At 46.6% G+C, this 17,990-nt stretch overlaps 1 protein-coding gene across 1 annotated transcript in view; it reads right to left on the bottom strand.

Annotated features, from left to right (window-relative positions):
* The window catches only part of LOC147732424 (uncharacterized), a 2,559,122-nt gene that overhangs the window by 1,548,817 nt on the left and 992,315 nt on the right, over positions 1-17,990 (bottom strand). The window contains exon 46 of the mRNA XM_086954262.1: positions 722-822. Within this exon, the coding sequence (XP_086810388.1) occupies positions 722-822 (101 nt within the window). The remainder of the gene's footprint in view (positions 1-721; positions 823-17,990) is intronic.

Here is a 17,990-nt window from a genome sequence, read left to right as displayed (position 1 = left end):
CATGTTCATCCTTAATGCCAGTTTCTCATCCTCTTCTTTCTTCTCCCCTCTTTTCTTCCTTCTTCCCTCTACTCTTCTCTCCTTTCTCTCCCCCTGTTTCTTCTCTGTCCCCCTTTCTTTTTCTTTCTTTCTCTTGTTCTACACTTAATTCCTCTCATTACATATGTTTTATGCTCCATGTTCTTTTGTAAATCTTCCCATTATATATGACATATGTATGGTTATTTCTTGTAAAATACTAATAAAAATCTCTTTAAAAAAAAAGAAAAAGAAATCTTGATCTGCATTCAAGAGCTACAACATCGCTATATCTGATTTTTAACCTTTGTTGCTTTTTCCTCATAACTGTGTATCTCTATTGGAGACACTTGACATCTTTTACATACACTATTCCATACAAGGTGGCCTTGTGGCCACTAGAAGAAGTCATCCTTTCCTTGGGCAATCAAGCATGGGGCTTAACCAGCCATATTGCTTTCCAGTCCTTGACAGTTGTTCACAAACAACAGGTCATTGTATAGAATCACACTGAACCATTCTAGTTTCAGGCTGCCCGTGTGATGATAAATCACTCCCTATACGGAATATGGCAGAATAATGCAGTTTGAGCTAGAGACCCTTCTATGAACCTGGTATTTTTGAATAACAAACTATAGATGCATTATGCTATAGTGCATTTTTGGAACTGGATCATTTGTGAGAAATACAGTTATTACCATACCTCAGTAGATAATTGCACCCTTGAAGAAAAGGTTCCAACAGGGCAGGCTCTAGGAAAATCACTTCCCTTGGGACAGTAATGACCAGCGGGACAAGGTCCACCTACACCAGGAAACAAGAAATTATAATGTTTAAACAACAGGTGGTTGCATGCAGACACAACACAAATTAAAACGTAGAGTTGACGAGCGATGAAAGATAGCAATAGAAATCAAATGCATATAAACCCTTATTTAATATACCAATAGGTTATTTTGTTCAATAACTATACTTATATTGTACTATGTAACACACTGTTAGCCACATGGTATGTGTCATCAACAAGAAGTCAAAAGCCATTTCTATCCACAAAATTGGAGCCTGGATGTAAGGGAAAATTATTATATAGTGTCACATTTGCTAATTAAGCGGTTGTGTTTCGCTCCCAAAATAAGAAGACACTTTATTAGAGCACCACAGACCAACCACCACCACTGTCAACGTGAATATCAGTGATTGCTAATCACACTTTAGGGCGTTATGTAGTTCAGCTACAGATTTATTTACTATGGATTTTACTATTATTTTAAAAGCTTACACTATACACAACAATACACTTACTGTCCTTTTTGCATACTCAAAAAGCGGGCTTAATACCCCTTTCATAGACCAACTGGTAAAACTGCATATACACCCCATCTCTCATATTTGAATTTATAATTGTTTACATGGTCTTCCTAAAGTAAAGTCCACTGTGTAATGATTCTACACTACACCTCCATGCACATTGATATAGTTTACATTTTTTAAAGCAGTTGTTGTTCGTGGAAAATATCTGAAATGGACAAACAACTCTGATAGAAACATGAACTGAAGAGACAGAGAAAGGCCAGGGTCAGGATTTGATTACATAAAACACGCGCTCATAGGATTATTTTGATTTGTATTCGCTGGTTCAAATTGCATGTGAATGTCAAATGCACAGAGATTGCCACTGCCATGGTTAGAAAAAACGACAATAAACCACATTAAATTAATTCAAGAAATGTACACATAAGGTTTTTCCAGACTTTACACTACTATTGTTCAAGGGGAGTTTAAGATACGTCACATAATGACTGCTTCATATGGGCAGTGCGAAAAATAATTTTATAGTATAGTCAGAACTTAAGAATATATACTTTTGGTGAAATTTCGCAAGAGGTGCTTTAGAGGTAGGAAATGCCAGACTCATTGAGCACAGGCATTCATCTAGAAACGTTTTGGAGGCCATGGATAGGACATCACTGGTTTCCCACCCAAACTGTTTTTAAAATAAGAAGTCAAGCAAGAGGATTCATTTCCATCATCTATCTGCACAGGAAGTGACATCACTGGATTTCCCATCATCCAGCTGCACAGGAGGTGGCATCACTAGTTTGGTACAAAAACTCTCTTTAAAAGAAGTAGCAAGGCAATGAAGAGTTAGTTCCATTAGCCATCTGAAGTGGCATCACTGGATTTCTTATCATCCATATGCAAAGAAAGCTATATCACTGGATTCCTGCCAAAACTGTCTTTAAAAGAAGAAGCCAAGCAAGAGGAGTCAATTCCATCACTCATCTGCCTCAGAAGTGATGTCACTGGATTTCCCATAAACCATCTGCAGTGGATGTGACATTATTTGATTTCTCCTCATCAACCTGCACCTGCACAGGAAGTGACATCACTCCTCTACACTCCCAGGACGTACTTAATGGCTGCCACAGCGTGAATATGCAGCATACGTGAGCAGTGATCACATCAAACGCATGCCAAAGACAAACCCTTCTGCACCCGTCCGTACCAGGACCATGTCCAGCTGACACTCATTGCAACCACCCACACAACACTTCACACTCACATGTTTGCTCCTTAACACCTGCTCACTCACCAACCATCCCACTGAGATCCGGCGCATGCTGCGCGACAATGCCCATGACTTACATTTCCTCACAGACACCTGCATTGGCACCTGATATTGTTCAGCTACAAGGTTGCCAGGTAAGACAGACTTTACACGCCTGGAGGCGAAATCGCCATCATCCACGAGAACACCATCAGCTGCACCACGTCTATGGGCACGTCATCTTCCAACATGGAACACCTGTCGTTCGACTCCACATCACAGCCAACTTCACCCTAAGCAGCACTGTCATCTAAAGACCACCGTGACTGCGCACCAACTTCACCAACACCACCACGGACTTCGTCACACCATGTGCCCTCAATGTTAGTAATTACATTCTACTCAAAAACCTGAACTTCCACCTGAAAGACCCCAGCAACCACAAGCGAGAACACCGCTCAACACCCACTGACTAGAACACAGCAAGAACCTCCGCAAAGCCCTCAAGGATTTCAACAATTGGATCAATTCCTGGGCAGACACCCTCACCCCCCATACACAACAATACTGCAAGGTCCAGGCCAGTTGGTACATGGAGAAACTCAGACTGATGAAACGCCACTGCAAACAAAGGGAGCTTAAATGGAGAATGAGCCAGGACAATGCACACAGGAACATGTTTATATCCGCCATGAGATGCTATCAATAAATGATCTGAACTACCTAATGTGACACTTTAGCAGACTGCATCAATGCCAACACCAACAGAAGCAAAGAAATCTTCATCATTGTTACAGATTTTACCTCACCATCTGCCGCATCCAACTCCATCACTCATTTGCAGAACCTCTACAACAATCTGTATCAATTCTTCAGCAACAAAATCACTTCCATTTACAGCAACTTGAGCCCACAACCAGAACTGACAGTGCAAACTGCATGGCCTGTCTTTACCCCAGAAGAAACTTCCAATACCATGAAGTTCATCCACTCATGGGCCCTATCGGACCCCTCACCATACCCTGCCTGCTCAGGAGGACTGCTACCCATCAGCACCATACTCTCACCCATTCTGATTTGCCCTCCGCATCTTCTGTCACCTTCCCAGATGCTTGGAAACATGCAACTGTTCTTGCATTGCTGAAGAAACTCTCTGCGGATCCTTCAATGCTAGCCAACTACAGCTCAATCTCCCTGCCACCATTCCCAACAAAAACCTCACTGAATACTTCAATGACCACCAACTTCTCAACACCACTCTGTCTCGTTTCAGGCCCATCCACAGATTGAAAACTGCACTCATTGCTGCCATGGAAGACATCCGCAAGACTATGGGCTGCAGAGACACGACTGCCCTCATTCTCCTGGACCTCACCATAGCATTTGACACAATCTCTCACCCCATACACTTCCTACACCTACACAATATCAGAATCTAAGGACACACACTCAGATGGATCTGCTCCTTCCAGATTGGAAGGACCCAGTTAGTCCACCTGGCACTGAACATCTCGGACGCCTCTGACCTTATCTGTGAAGTTCCACATGGATGCCCCCTGAGCCCAGCCCTCTTCCATGATACTTCTAGCCAGCATCTACCGCTCTCATGATATCTAACAACAAAGGGTGGTGATGGACAGAGTTTCTGAATTAAGCAGAATACTCTCACCCAGTCAAGAGATCAGGGCTAGATCCAACACCGTTTTTTAGCTCACTGCACAATCCCAGCTCAGAACCTGGCTATATGCAAATTAGTCTGTTCCTGTCCCAGTGCATGATGGGAACAGGGCAAACCAAACTACCAAGCCAATTCTTACATTGGGAAGGAAACAAGCTTCTGGGGACCGGTTTCTGGCATTTCAGCCGTCGTCGGCCCGGCTTGCTTGAATCCTGATGGTGCAATGAGCAAGGGACTCACATCTGAGTATACCCTTCCACGCTTATGGTGGACAAAATATTTAACAACAAGGGGTGGTGATGGACAGAGTTTCTGAATTAAGCAGAATACTCTCACCCAGTCAAGAGATCAGGGCTAGATCCAACACCGTTTTTTAGCTCACTGCACCATCCCAGCTCAGAACCTGGCTATATGCAAATTAGTCTGTTCCTGTCCCAGTGCATGATGGGAACAGGGCAAACCAAACTACCAAGCCAATTCTTACACTGGGAAGGAAACAAGCTTCCGGGGACCGGTTTCTGGCATTTCAGCCGTCGTCGGCCCGGCTTGCTTGAATCCTGATGGTGCAATGAGCAAGGGACTCACATCTGAGTATACCCTTCCACGCTTATGGTGGACAAAATATTTAACAACAAGGGGTGGTGATGGACAGAGTTTCTGAATTAAGCAGAATACTCTCACCCAGTCAAGAGATCAGGGCTAGATCCAACACCGTTTTTTAGCTCACTGCACCATCCCAGCTCAGAACCTGGCTATATGCAAATTAGTCTGTTCCTGTCCCCGTGCATGATGGGAACAGGGCAAACCAAACTACCAAGCCAATTCTTACACTGGGAAGGAAACAAGCTTCCGGGGACCGGTTTCTGGCATTTCAGCCGTCGTCGGCCCGGCTTGCTTGAATCCTGATGGTGCAATGAGCAAGGGACTCACATCTGAGTATACTCTTCCACGCTTATGGTGGACAAAATATTTAACAACAAGGGGTGGTGATGGACAGAGTTTCTGAATTAAGCAGAATACTCTCACCCAGTCAAGAGATCAGGGCTAGATATCAACGTCCTCTCCTGTGCCGACAACACACAACTCATTCAAGTTCCAAGCCGCTTGGTCTTCATCCCACTGGATGAAGAACAAATGCCTATAGCTAAATATCAACATGACCAAAATCTTGATTTTCGGAAAGAGTACATCACTGTGGGACTCCACCTGTTGGTCAACATAGCTAGATCCAACACCCATCCCCACCACCTCAACCAAGAACCTCAGGATCATCATCAAAAGCAAAGTCAAAATGACCCCCTAAGTCAATGCCATCACCTTCTCATGTTTCCATACCCTGAAGATGCAGAGGGAGATTTTCAAATGGGTCACTATCACTACCTGGAAAAGAGTCACTCGAGCCCTGGTCACGACCAATATGGACAACCGGAACACCCTCAATGCCGGGACAGATGAAAGAAACTCACCAAAAAGCAACAGAACACTCTGCACTTGGCAGAAAGAATCCCTCACAACCTCCCACACCGCACTCAGTTCACACCACACCTGAAGGAACTCCACCGGCAGCGCATTGACCAATGAGTACAACCCAAGCTCCTCACCCACACTTTCAAGGCACTACATAATTCTGGCCCAGTATACCTCAGCAATCACATCTACTTTCACGAACCTTCGACACCTCTGATCATCCAGACTCCTACTTGCACAAATCCCATATAAACAGAAAACTAGATCTGGCAGTCAAGATTTCTCCTACATTACTCATATAGTGTGCAACGACCTTCTATTACACATAGGGGCCTCCTCCTCTCTTCTTAAAGAGCTGTGTTTTTGAGCAGTCCAACTAGGCCCTAATTGTGCCTAGATTCACACCTGCCCATCTCGAGGATATCTCCAGGATACCCTCTCAGGTGATAGTGCACAACATGACATGACATAACTATAATCCTGAAATGTCACCAACTTGGACAAGGTAGAGTAGATACAAATAGCTTTAAGATGTACTTCAAAGAGTTTTAAAGAGAAAAAAAACCATAAAAGTATCACATTTGCAGTGCTGTTGGGTACTTCGAGGCTATTATGATATCTAAACGGCAACATGGTAAAGTGAGTTGATTTCTGTGCAAACCAGAATAAAATAAAATCTAAATTGTACTTTATTATCAAGTCTTAGTTTTAATTGAAAGTCTTATTTTTAATAGCAACAATTGTAAATGATTGTAAATTTTTGTTTTATGTACTTGCTTTAATGAGTGAACCTCGAATAAAGCATTATTTGACTTGACTTGAGAATAAAAGAGCAGCCTGAGATAGGGAGAATTTTATATATGAGCCACAGGGTATATTCAAGCACCTGTAAAAATATGGTTATTTTCTTGACTAGACAAATTATTACATGTTGGTGCCAGGAGACATTCTGGTGATGGGGCTTAAATTTGTGCACTGCTGAACAGGTTATTAGGAAGGATGCATTCTATTTAGATATTTAAATTATAAGCTGTAGAACATCAAAGGAAATGCCCTAGTGATGTCACACACACACTAGCACACACATATGTGTACACAGAGTCAGGTTAGATTTTAATAAAGATCAAAACTGGCATCATGGAAAGACGAGTGCCGACCTGAAAATCCGACTATGTGTCCTGCTTCTTATGAAGGCTGACATTACACTGGCTATGAAGCTCGTCATTCCCTCACCACTCCAGACCTGCACATGACCAGCCACTACATGTGAGGGCCCTGCAGAGGGTGACACTCCCTCAACAGTTCTTTCTCCCCTTCAAAAGAAAAAAGAAGGAGACAGCTCCCAAGCCCACTTCCAAGGGTGCGAGGTTTACTTTCTCTGCAAGGTCACTTTCTCCTCCAGGCCTATGCCACCACCCTTCCACAGGTAGGAACCCTTGCCATGTGGTCATGGCTGAACTACAGAAGCTTGAAGAGGCGCCAGTGATCAAAAAAGTCTCCAGCCCAACCTAGTGACTCTTGCCGATGGTGATAGTGAGCAAACCAAAACAGGCCGGCTGCTTGTCACATCTGCGCAAACAGCTGATGACCTTATTGTGGACCTGAATGGATCTGGATGTTTGTCTAAGCTAGATCTTAACTCTGACTACCACCAGCTCGAACTCCAGGAAGACTGCCTATACATCACCAACTTCTTGATTCAAGTCGGTCTTTGCCACCACCGGATTCCCAATTTTGGGATCTCTTCTGCGGCGGAGGTGTTCCAGAACACCATTCAGGAGTTCCTCCCTGGGTTGAAGACTGTCATAAATGTAAGCAATGACATTCTCATCCACGCCCCCATGATCAAGAGCTTTGGAGCCATCTCTAAGCTGTTCTCACAAGACTGAGTGAAGTGGGCCTGTTGCTGAATCAACAAAAGTGCCAGTTCTGGGGCAAGAAATGGAATTCTATGGCTACAATGTCCCAGGAAGGATGATCAAGGTCGATCTTGCAAAAACGGCATACATCAGAAACGCAGCAACCTTGACATCCCCCTTGGAGGTTAGTAGCTTCTAGGGCTAACAACATACTGTGGGGGGTTCATCCTGAACCTGGCTACGCTGGCTGGTCCACTACCAGACGTAATGAAGTCTACTGTCCCATGGGCCTGGGGAAGAGAAGACTAAGCTTTCGAAGCCAGCAAGCATACATTCATGCAGAACACTGTGATGGCCTACTTTGACCTGGTCAAGAAGTCAGAAATTGTAGTGGATGTCAGCCCCATAGGGCTAGGAGCCATACTTATGCATAAAGCCACAGATGGGCAATGGACACCCATTACATTTATCAATCAAGCTCTCACGGAGACAGAAAAAGGGTACCTCCACATCAAAAAATAGGCACTAGAAATCAAAGGGGTGGAATTTACTTCCACCTGTATGTCTAAAGCCAGCCCATTAAAGTAAAAATGGACCACAAACTACTAATACCCATGTTTGTGTGGAGAGCGTCTAACTGTCCAAATAGAAAGTAGGCCCTCTAGCTCCAAAAGTACTAAATGTCAGTAAGCTACAAACCAGGGTGCACCAATCCCGCTGACTATCTCTTTAGATACCTGGGTGTATCCACTGACACCTAACAAGACTTCAGTGCAAGGATGGATGACTATGTCCAGTGGGTTCTCCAAATTCCCAGTAGTGGAATGGCTCATGAACAGAAACTTTAAGCAAATAAGATTCTGCCTCCACAGAGTATTTATAACTATTGACGTCCTCTTGACATTAAAGAGTGACAACAACCCTTAGTTCCACAGCCAAGATTTCTGAGATTACTTGAATGCACCAACTATTACGATTCAGAAAAGGGGGTGGTGATGAACAGAGTGTCTGAATTAAGCAGACCACTCTTACCCAGTCCAAAGATCACCGTTATTTATCTCACTGCACCATCCGAGTTCAGAACCTGGCTATATGCAAATCAGTCTGTCCCTGGCCCAGTGCATCATGGGAACAGGGCAGACTAAAGTACCAAGCCAATTCTTCACCAGAAAGGAGACAAGCTACCGGGGACCGGTTTCTGGCATTTCAGACGTCGTCGGCCCGGCTTGCTTGAATCCTGATGGTGCAGTGAGAAAGGGACTCATGTCTGAGTATACCCTGCCACACCTATAGTGGCCAAAAACGATTCAGAAAAGGGGGTGGTGATGAACAGAGTGTCTGAATTAAGCAGACCACTCTTACCCAGTCCAAAGATCAGGGCTTGATCCATCACCGTTATTTATCTCACTGCACCATCCCAGTTCAGAACCTGGCTATATGCAAATCAGTCTGTCCCTGGTCCAGTGCATCATGGGAACAGGGCAGACTAAACTACCAAGCCAATTCTTCACCAGAAAGGAGACAAGCTACCGGGGACCGGTTTCTGGCATTTCAGCCGTCGTCGGCTCGGCTTGCTTGAATCCTGATGGTGCAGTGAGAAAGGGACTCATGTCTGAGTATACCCTGCCACACCTATAGTGGCCAAAAACGATTCAGAAAAGGGGGTGGTGATGAACAGAGTGTCTGAATTAGCAGACCACTCTTACCCAGTCCAAAGATCAGGGCTTGATCCATCACCGTTATTTATCTCACTGCACCATCCCAGTTCAGAACCTGGCTATATGCAAATCAGTCTGTCCCTGGCCCAGTGCATCATGGGAACAGGGCAGACTAAACTACCAAGCCAATTCTTCACCAGAAAGGAGACAAGCTACCGGGGACCGGTTTCTGGCATTTCAGCCGTCGTCAGCCCGGCTTGCTTGAATCCTGATGGTGCAGTGAAAAAGGGACTCATGTCTGAGTATATCCTGCCACACCTATAGTGGCCAAAAACGATTCAGAAAAGGGGGTGGTGATGAACAGAGTGTCTGAATTAAGCAGACCACTCTTACCCAGTCCAAAGATCACCGTTATTTATCTCACTGCACCATCCCAGTTCAGAACCTGGCTATATGCAAATCAGTCTGTCCCTGGCCCAGTGCATCATGGGAACAGGGCAGACTAAACTACCAAGCCAATTCTTCACCAGAAAGGAGACAAGCTACCGGGGACCGGTTTCTGGCATTTCAGACGTCGTCGGCCCGGCTTGCTTGAATCCTGATGGTGCAGTGAGAAAGGGACTCATGTCTGAGTATACCCTGCCACACCTATAGTGGCCAAAAACGATTCAGAAAAGGGGGTGGTGATGAACAGAGTGTCTGAATTAAGCAGACCACTCTTACCCAGTCCAAAGATCAGGGCTTGATCCATCACTGTTATTTATCTCACTGCACCATCCCAGTTCAGAACCTGGCTATATGCAAATCAGTCTGTCCCTGGTCCAGTGCATCATGGGAACAGGGCAGACTAAACTACCAAGCCAATTCTTCACCAGAAAGGAGACAAGCTACCGGGGACCGGTTTCTGGCATTTCAGCCGTCGTCGGCCCGGCTTGCTTGAATCCTGATGGTGCAGTGAGAAAGGGACTCATGTCTGAGTATACCCTGCCACACCTATAGTGGCCAAAAACGATTCAGAAAAGGTGGTGGTGATGAACAGAGTGTCTGAATTAGCAGACCACTCTTACCCAGTCAAAAGATCAGGGCTTGATCCATCACCGTTATTTATCTCACTGCACCATCCCAGTTCAGAACCTGGCTATATGCAAATCAGTCTGTCCCTGGCCCAGTGCATCATGGGAACAGGGCAGACTAAACTACCAAGCCAATTCTTCACCAGAAAGGAGACAAGCTACCGGGGACCGGTTTCTGGCATTTCAGCCGTCGTCGGCCCGGCTTGCTTGAATCCTGATGGTGCAGTGAGAAAGGGACTCTTGTCTGAGTATACCCTGCCACACCTATAGTGGCCAAAAACGATTCAGAAAAGGGGGTGGTGATGAACAGAGTGTCTGAATTAAGCAGACCACTCTTACCCAGGCCAAAGATCAGGGCTTGATCCATCACCGGTATTTATCTCACTGCACCATCCCAGTTCAGAACCTGGCTATATGCAAATCAGTCTGTCCCTGGCCCAATGCATCATGGGAACAGGGCAGACTAAACTACCAAGCCAATTCTTCACCAGAAAGGAGACAAGCTCCCGGGGACCGGTTTCTGGCATTTCAGCCGTCGTCGGCCAGGCTTGCTTGAATCCTGATGGTGCAGGGAGAAAGGGACTCATGTCTGAGTATACCCTGCCACACCTATAGTGGCCAAAAACGATTCAGAAAAGGGGGTGGTGATGAACAGAGTGTCTGAATTAAGCAGACCACTCTTACCCAGTCCAAAGATCAGGGCTTGATCCATCACCGTTATTTATCTCACTGCACCATCCCAGTTCAGAACCTGGCTATATGCAAATCAGTCTGTCCCTGGCCCAGTGCATCATGGGAACAGGGCAGACTAAACTACCAAGCCAATTCTTCACCAGAAAGGAGACAAGCTACTGGGGACCGGTTTCTGGCATTTCAGCCGTCGTCGGCCCGGCTTGCTTGAATCCTGATGGTGCAGTGAGGAAGGGACTCATGTCTGAGTATACCCTGCCACACCTATAGTGGCCAAAAACGATTCAGAAAAGGGGGTGGTGATGAACAGAGTGTCTGAATTAAGCAGACCACTCTTACCCAGTCCAAAGATCAGGGCTTGATCCATCACCGTTATTTATCTCACTGCACCATCCCAGTTCAGAACCTGGCTATATGCAAATCAGTCTGTTCCTGGCCCAGTGCATCATGGGAACAGGGCAGACTAAACTACCAAGCCAATTCTTCACCAGAAAGGAGACAAGCTACCGGGGACCGGTTTCTGGCATTTCAGCCGTCGTCGGCCCGGCTTGCTTGAATCCTGATGGTGCAGTGAGAAAGGGACTCATGTCTGAGTATACCCGGCCACACCTATAGTGGCCAAAAACGATTCAGAAAAGGGGGTGGTGATGAACAGAGTGTCTGAATTAAGCAGACCACTCTTACCCAGTCCAAAGATCAGGGCTTGATCCATCACCGTTATTTATCTCACTGCACCATCCCAGTTCAGAACCTGGCTATATGCAAATCAGTGTGTCCCTGGCCCAGTGCATCATGGGAACAGGGCAGACTAAACTACCAAGCCAATTCTTCACCAGAAAGGAGACAAGCTACCGGGGACCGGTTTCTGGCATTTCAGCCGTCGTCGGCCCGGCTTGCTTGAATCCTGATGGCGCAGTGAGAAAGGGACTCATGTTTGAGTATACCCTGCCACACCTATAGCGGCCAAAAACGATTCAGAAAAGGGGGTGGTGATGAACAGAGTGTCTGAATTAAGCAGACCACTCTTACCCAGTCCAAAGATCAGGGCTTGATCCATCACCGTTATTTATCTCACTGCACCATCCCAGTTCAGAACCTGGCTATATGCAAATCAGTCTGTCCCTGGCCCAGTGCATCATGGGAACATGGCAGACTAAACTACCAAGCCAATTCTTCACCAGAAAGGAGACAAGCTACCGGGGACCGGTTTCTGGCATTTCAGCCGTCGTCGGCCCGGCTTGCTTGAATCCTGATGGTGCAGTGAGAAAGGGACTCTTGTCTGAGTATACCCTGCCACACCTATAGTGGCCAAAAACGATTCAGAAAAGGGGGTGGTGATGAACAGAGTGTCTGAATTAAGCAGACCACTCTTACCCAGTCCAAAGATCAGGGCTTGATCCATCACCGTTATTTATCTCACTGCACCATCCCAGTTCAGAACCTGGCTATATGCAAATCAGTCTGTCCCTGGCCCAGTGCATCATGGGAACAGGGCAGACTAAACTACCAAGCCAATTCTTCACCAGAAAGGAGACAAGCTACTGGGGACCGGTTTCTGGCATTTCAGCCGTCGTCGGCCCGGCTTGCTTGAATCCTGATGGTGCAGTGAGGAAGGGACTCATGTCTGAGTATACCCTGCCACACCTATAGTGGCCAAAAACGATTCAGAAAAGGGGGTGGTGATGAACAGAGTGTCTGAATTAAGCAGACCACTCTTACCCAGTCCAAAGATCAGGGCTTGATCCATCACCGTTATTTATCTCACTGCACCATCCCAGTTCAGAACCTGGCTATATGCAAATCAGTCTGTTCCTGGCCCAGTGCATCATGGGAACAGGGCAGACTAAACTACCAAGCCAATTCTTCACCAGAAAGGAGACAAGCTACCGGGGACCGGTTTCTGGCATTTCAGCCGTCGTCGGCCCGGCTTGCTTGAATCCTGATGGTGCAGTGAGAAAGGGACTCATGTCTGAGTATACCCGGCCACACCTATAGTGGCCAAAAACGATTCAGAAAAGGGGGTGGTGATGAACAGAGTGTCTGAATTAAGCAGACCACTCTTACCCAGTCCAAAGATCAGGGCTTGATCCATCACCGTTATTTATCTCACTGCACCATCCCAGTTCAGAACCTGGCTATATGCAAATCAGTGTGTCCCTGGCCCAGTGCATCATGGGAACAGGGCAGACTAAACTACCAAGCCAATTCTTCACCAGAAAGGAGACAAGCTACCGGGGACCGGTTTCTGGCATTTCAGCCGTCGTCGGCCCGGCTTGCTTGAATCCTGATTGCGCAGTGAGAAAGGGACTCATGTTTGAGTATACCCTGCCACACCTATAGCGGCCAAAAACGATTCAGAAAAGGGGGTGGTGATGAACAGAGTGTCTGAATTAAGCAGACCACTCTTACCCAGTCCAAAGATCAGGGCTTGATCCATCACCGTTATTTATCTCACTGCACCATCCCAGTTCAGAACCTGGCTATATGCAAATCAGTCTGTCCCTGGCCCAGTGCATCATGGGAACATGGCAGACTAAACTACCAAGCCAATTCTTCACCAGAAAGGAGACAAGCTACCGGGGACCGGTTTCTGGCATTTCAGCCGTCGTCGGCCCGGCTTGCTTGAATCCTGATGGTGCAGTGAGAAAGGGACTCATGTCTAAGTATACCCTGCCACACCTATAGTGGCCAAAAACGATTCAGAAAAGGGGGTGGTGATGAACAGAGTGTCTGAATTAAGCAGACCACTCTTACCCAGTCCAAAGATCAGGGCGTGATCCATCACCATTATTTATCTCACTGCACCATCCCAGTTCAGAAACTCTGTCCATCACCACCCCTTGTTGTTAAATATTTTGTCCACCCTAAGCGTGGAAGGGTGTACTCAGATGTGAGTCCCTTGCTCATTGCACCATCAGGATTCAAGCAAGCCGGGCCGACGACGGCTGAAATGCCAGAAACCGGTCCCCGGAAGCTTGTTTCCTTCCCAGTGTAAGAATTGGCTTGGTAGTTTGGTTTGCCCTGTTCCCATCATGCACTGGGACAGGAACAGACTAATTTTGCATATAGCCAGGTTCTGAACTGGGATGGTGCAGTGAGCTAAAAAACGATGTTGGATCTGGCCCTGATCTCTTGACTGGGTGAGAGTATTCTGCTTAATTCAGAAACTCTGTCCATCACCACCCCTTGTTGTTAAATATTTTGTCCACCCTTAGCGTGGAAGGGTATACTCAGATGTGAGTCCCTTGCTCATTGCACCATCAGGATTCAAGCAAGCCGGGCCGACGACGTCTGAAATGCCAGAAACCGGTCCCCGGAAGCTTGTTTCCTTCCCAGTGTAAGAATTGGCTTGGTAGTTTGGTTTGCCCTGTTCCCATCATGCACTGGGACAGGAACAGACTAATTTGCATATAGCCAGGTTCTGAACTGGGATGGTGCAGTGAGCTAAAAAACGGTGTTGGATCTAGCCCTGATCTCTTGACTGGGTGAGAGTATTCTGCTTAATTCAGAAACTCTGTCCATCACCACCCCTTGTTGTTAAATATTTTGTCCACCCTAAGCGTTGAAGGGTATACTCAGATGTGAGTCCCTTGCTCATTGCACCATCAGGATTCAAGCAAGCAGGGCCGACGACGGCTGAAATGCCAGAAACCGGTCCCCGGAAGCTTGTTTCCTTCCCAGTGTAAGAATTGGCTTGGTAGTTTGGTTTGCCCTGTTCCCATCATGCACTGGGACATGAACAGACTAATTTGCATATAGCCAAGTTCTGAACTGGGATGGTGCAGTGAGCTCAAAAACGGTGTTGGATCTAGCCCTGATCTCTTGACTGGATGAGAGTATTCTGCTTAATTCAGAAACTCTGTCCATCACCACCCCTTGTTGTTAAATATTTTGTCCACCCTAAGCGTGGAAGGGTATACTCAGATGTGAGTCCCTTGCTCATTGCACCATCAGGATTCAAGCAAGCCGGGCCGACGACGGCTGAAATGCCAGAAACCGATCCCCGGAAGCTTGTTTCCTTCCCAGTGTAAGAATTGGCTTGGTAGTTTGGTTTGCCCTGTTCCCATCATGCACTGGGACAGGAACAGACTAATTTGCATATAGCCAGGTTCTGAACTGGGATGGTGCAGTGAGCTAAAAAACGGTGTTTGATCTAGCCCTGATCTCTTGACGGGGTGAGAGTATTCTGCTTAATTCAGAAACTCTGTCCATCACCACCCCTTGTTGTTAAATATTTTGTCCACCCTAAGCGTGGAAGGGTATACTCAGATGTGAGTCCCTTGCTCATTGCACCATCAGGATTCAAGCAAGCCGGGCTGACGACGGCTGAAATGCCAGAAACCGGTCCCCGGAAGCTTGTTTCCTTCCCAGTGTAAGAATTGGCTTGGTAGTTTGGTTTGCCCTGTTCCCATCATGCACTGGGACAGGAACAGACTAATTTGCATATAGCCAGGTTCTGAACTGGGATGGTGCAGTGAGCTAAAAAACGGTGTTGGATCTAGCCCTGATCTCTTGACTGGGTGAGAGTATTCTGCTTAATTCAGAAACTCTGTCCATCACCACCCCTTGTTGTTAAATATTTTGTCCACCCTAAGCGTGGAAGGGTATACTCAGATGTGAGTCCCTTGCTCATTGCACCATCAGGATTCAAGCAAGCCGGGCCGACGACGGCTGAAATGCCAGAAACCGGTCCCCGGAAGCTTGTTTCCTTCCCAGTGTAAGAATTGGCTTGGTTGTTTGGTTTGCCCTGTTCCCATCATGCACTAGGACAGGAACAGACTAATTTGCATATAGCCAGGTTCTGAACTGGGATGGTGCAGTGAGCTAAAAAACGGTGTTGGATCTAGCCCTGATCTCTTGACTGGGTGAGAGTATTCTGCTTAATTCAGAAACTCTGTCCATCACCACCCCTTGTTGTGAAATATTTTGTCCACCCTAAGCGTGGAAGGGTATACTCAGATGTGAGTCCCTTGCTCATTGCAAAATCAGGATTCAAGCAAGCCGGGCCGACGACGGCTGAAATGCCAGAAACCGGTCCCCGGAAGCTTGTTTCCTTCCCAGTGTAAGAATTGGCTTGGTTGTTTGGTTTGCCCTGTTCCCATCATGCACTGGGACAGGAACAGACTAATTTGCATATAGCCAGGTTCTGAACTGGGATGATGCAGTGAGCTAAAAAACGGTGTTGGATCTAGCCCTGATCTCTTGACTGGGTGAGAGTATTCTGCTTAATTCAGAAACTCTGTCCATCACTAAGCATGGGCGAATATTGCGAATCTCGCGTTCGCGAATTTTGCGGATTTGCGAACTCGCAATCCGCAAAATCCGCGAATTCTCGCGAATTTGCGGATTTTTTTTTTTTTGTGTTTGCGCGGGTTTCTGCCAGTTCGCGAGGGTTTTGTACAATTTCGCAAATTGCGAACTTACCTGTCGGGTCGCAAGTTTCGCGAACTTGTTGTTTCTACGTGTCCAGCCTGTTTGGGACACTGTTCTTCATCACTGCCACTCTCTGTCACCACTGCCACTCTCTGACTACTCATGCCACCCTCTGGCCCACCCATGCCACCCTCTGTTTCATCACAGCACCCTCTGGTTGTCCAGGCAGTGTACATTATTGTGGCAATGCAAGCACACCTTCCCTGCCTCAAGTGACCTGAATTAATTTGGGGCTGATTAATGTGTCACAGAATATTTTTTTAGCTGGCACCTGCTTCCTTAGTGCTTCCTGATTAGTGATCTTTTGCACTTGCTAAGTGCTTTCATTGTTGCAAAATTAGTTACAACACCTGCCCTGCCCCAACTGATAATAATGAATTAGGGGCTGATTAATGGATTTGAACTTCCAGCCTGGCTCCTGCTTGTCTCCCTTAGCTGTAATTCAGGACCTTTGTGGCATATGTGTAACTATTCTGAGGTTCAGAGCAGGGTCACATAATAGTTGCAACTGGCAACTGAACTCTGGAGGGGCCCCTCAGGAAGCACTACAGGAAATGGCTACTAATGATGAGCCTGAACTTTTGAACCTGGTAAGTAGTTTCAGTTTTGCTAAGATCGTATTTCTGCAATTTTGCACTTATTCGCGGGGCGCGAAATTGTACTGGGAAGCCGCGAACTCACGCGAACAGTGCGAGCAGTGCGAGCAAAATCCGCTGCTCGCGGATTTGCGGATTTTGCGGGAGATTCGCGAATCTCGCGGATTGCGAATTTACCGAAAATCCGCAAAATCCGCGAGCGAAACGGATTTTCCGCCCATGCTTATCCATCACCACCCCTTGTTGTTAAATATTTTGTCCACCCTAAGCGTGGAAGGGTATACTCAGATGTGAGTCCCTTGCTCATTGCACCATCAGGATTCAAGCAAGCCGGGCCGACGACGGCTGAAATGCCAGAAACCGGTCCCCGGAAGCTTGTTTCCTTCCCAGTGTAAGAATTGGCTTGGTAGTTTGGTTTGCCCTGTTCCCATCATGCACTGGGACAGGAACAGACTAATTTGCATATAGCCAGGTTCTGAACTGGGATGGTGCAGTGAGCTAAAAAACGGTGTTGGATCTAGCCCTGATCTCTTGACTGGGTGAGAGTATTCTGCTTAATTCAGAAACTCTGTCCATCACCACCCCTTGTTGTTAAATATTTTGTCCACCCTAAGCGTGGAAGGGTATACTCAGATGTGAGTCCCTTGCTCATTGCACCATCAGGATTCAAGCAAGCCGGGCCGACGACGGCTGAAATGCCAGAAACCGGTCCCCGGAAGCTTGTTTCCTTCCCAGTGTAAGAATTGGCTTGGTAGTTTGGTTTGCCCTGTTCCCATCATGCACTGGGACAGGAACAGACTAATTTGCATATAGCCAGGTTCTGAACTGGGATAGTGCAGTGAGCTAAAAAACTGTGTTGGATCTAGCCCTGATCTCTTGACTGGGTGAGAGTATTCTGGTTAATTCAGAAACTCTGTCCATCACCACCCCTTGTTGTTAAATATTTTATCCACCCTAAGCGTGGAAGGGT

The sequence above is a fragment of the Lissotriton vulgaris genome, chromosome 2_1, assembly GCF_964263255.1.
Source record: "Lissotriton vulgaris chromosome 2_1, aLisVul1.2, whole genome shotgun sequence".
Lineage (NCBI taxonomy): Eukaryota > Metazoa > Chordata > Amphibia > Caudata > Salamandridae > Lissotriton > Lissotriton vulgaris.
This window is presented reverse-complemented; position numbering and strand designations above follow the sequence as displayed.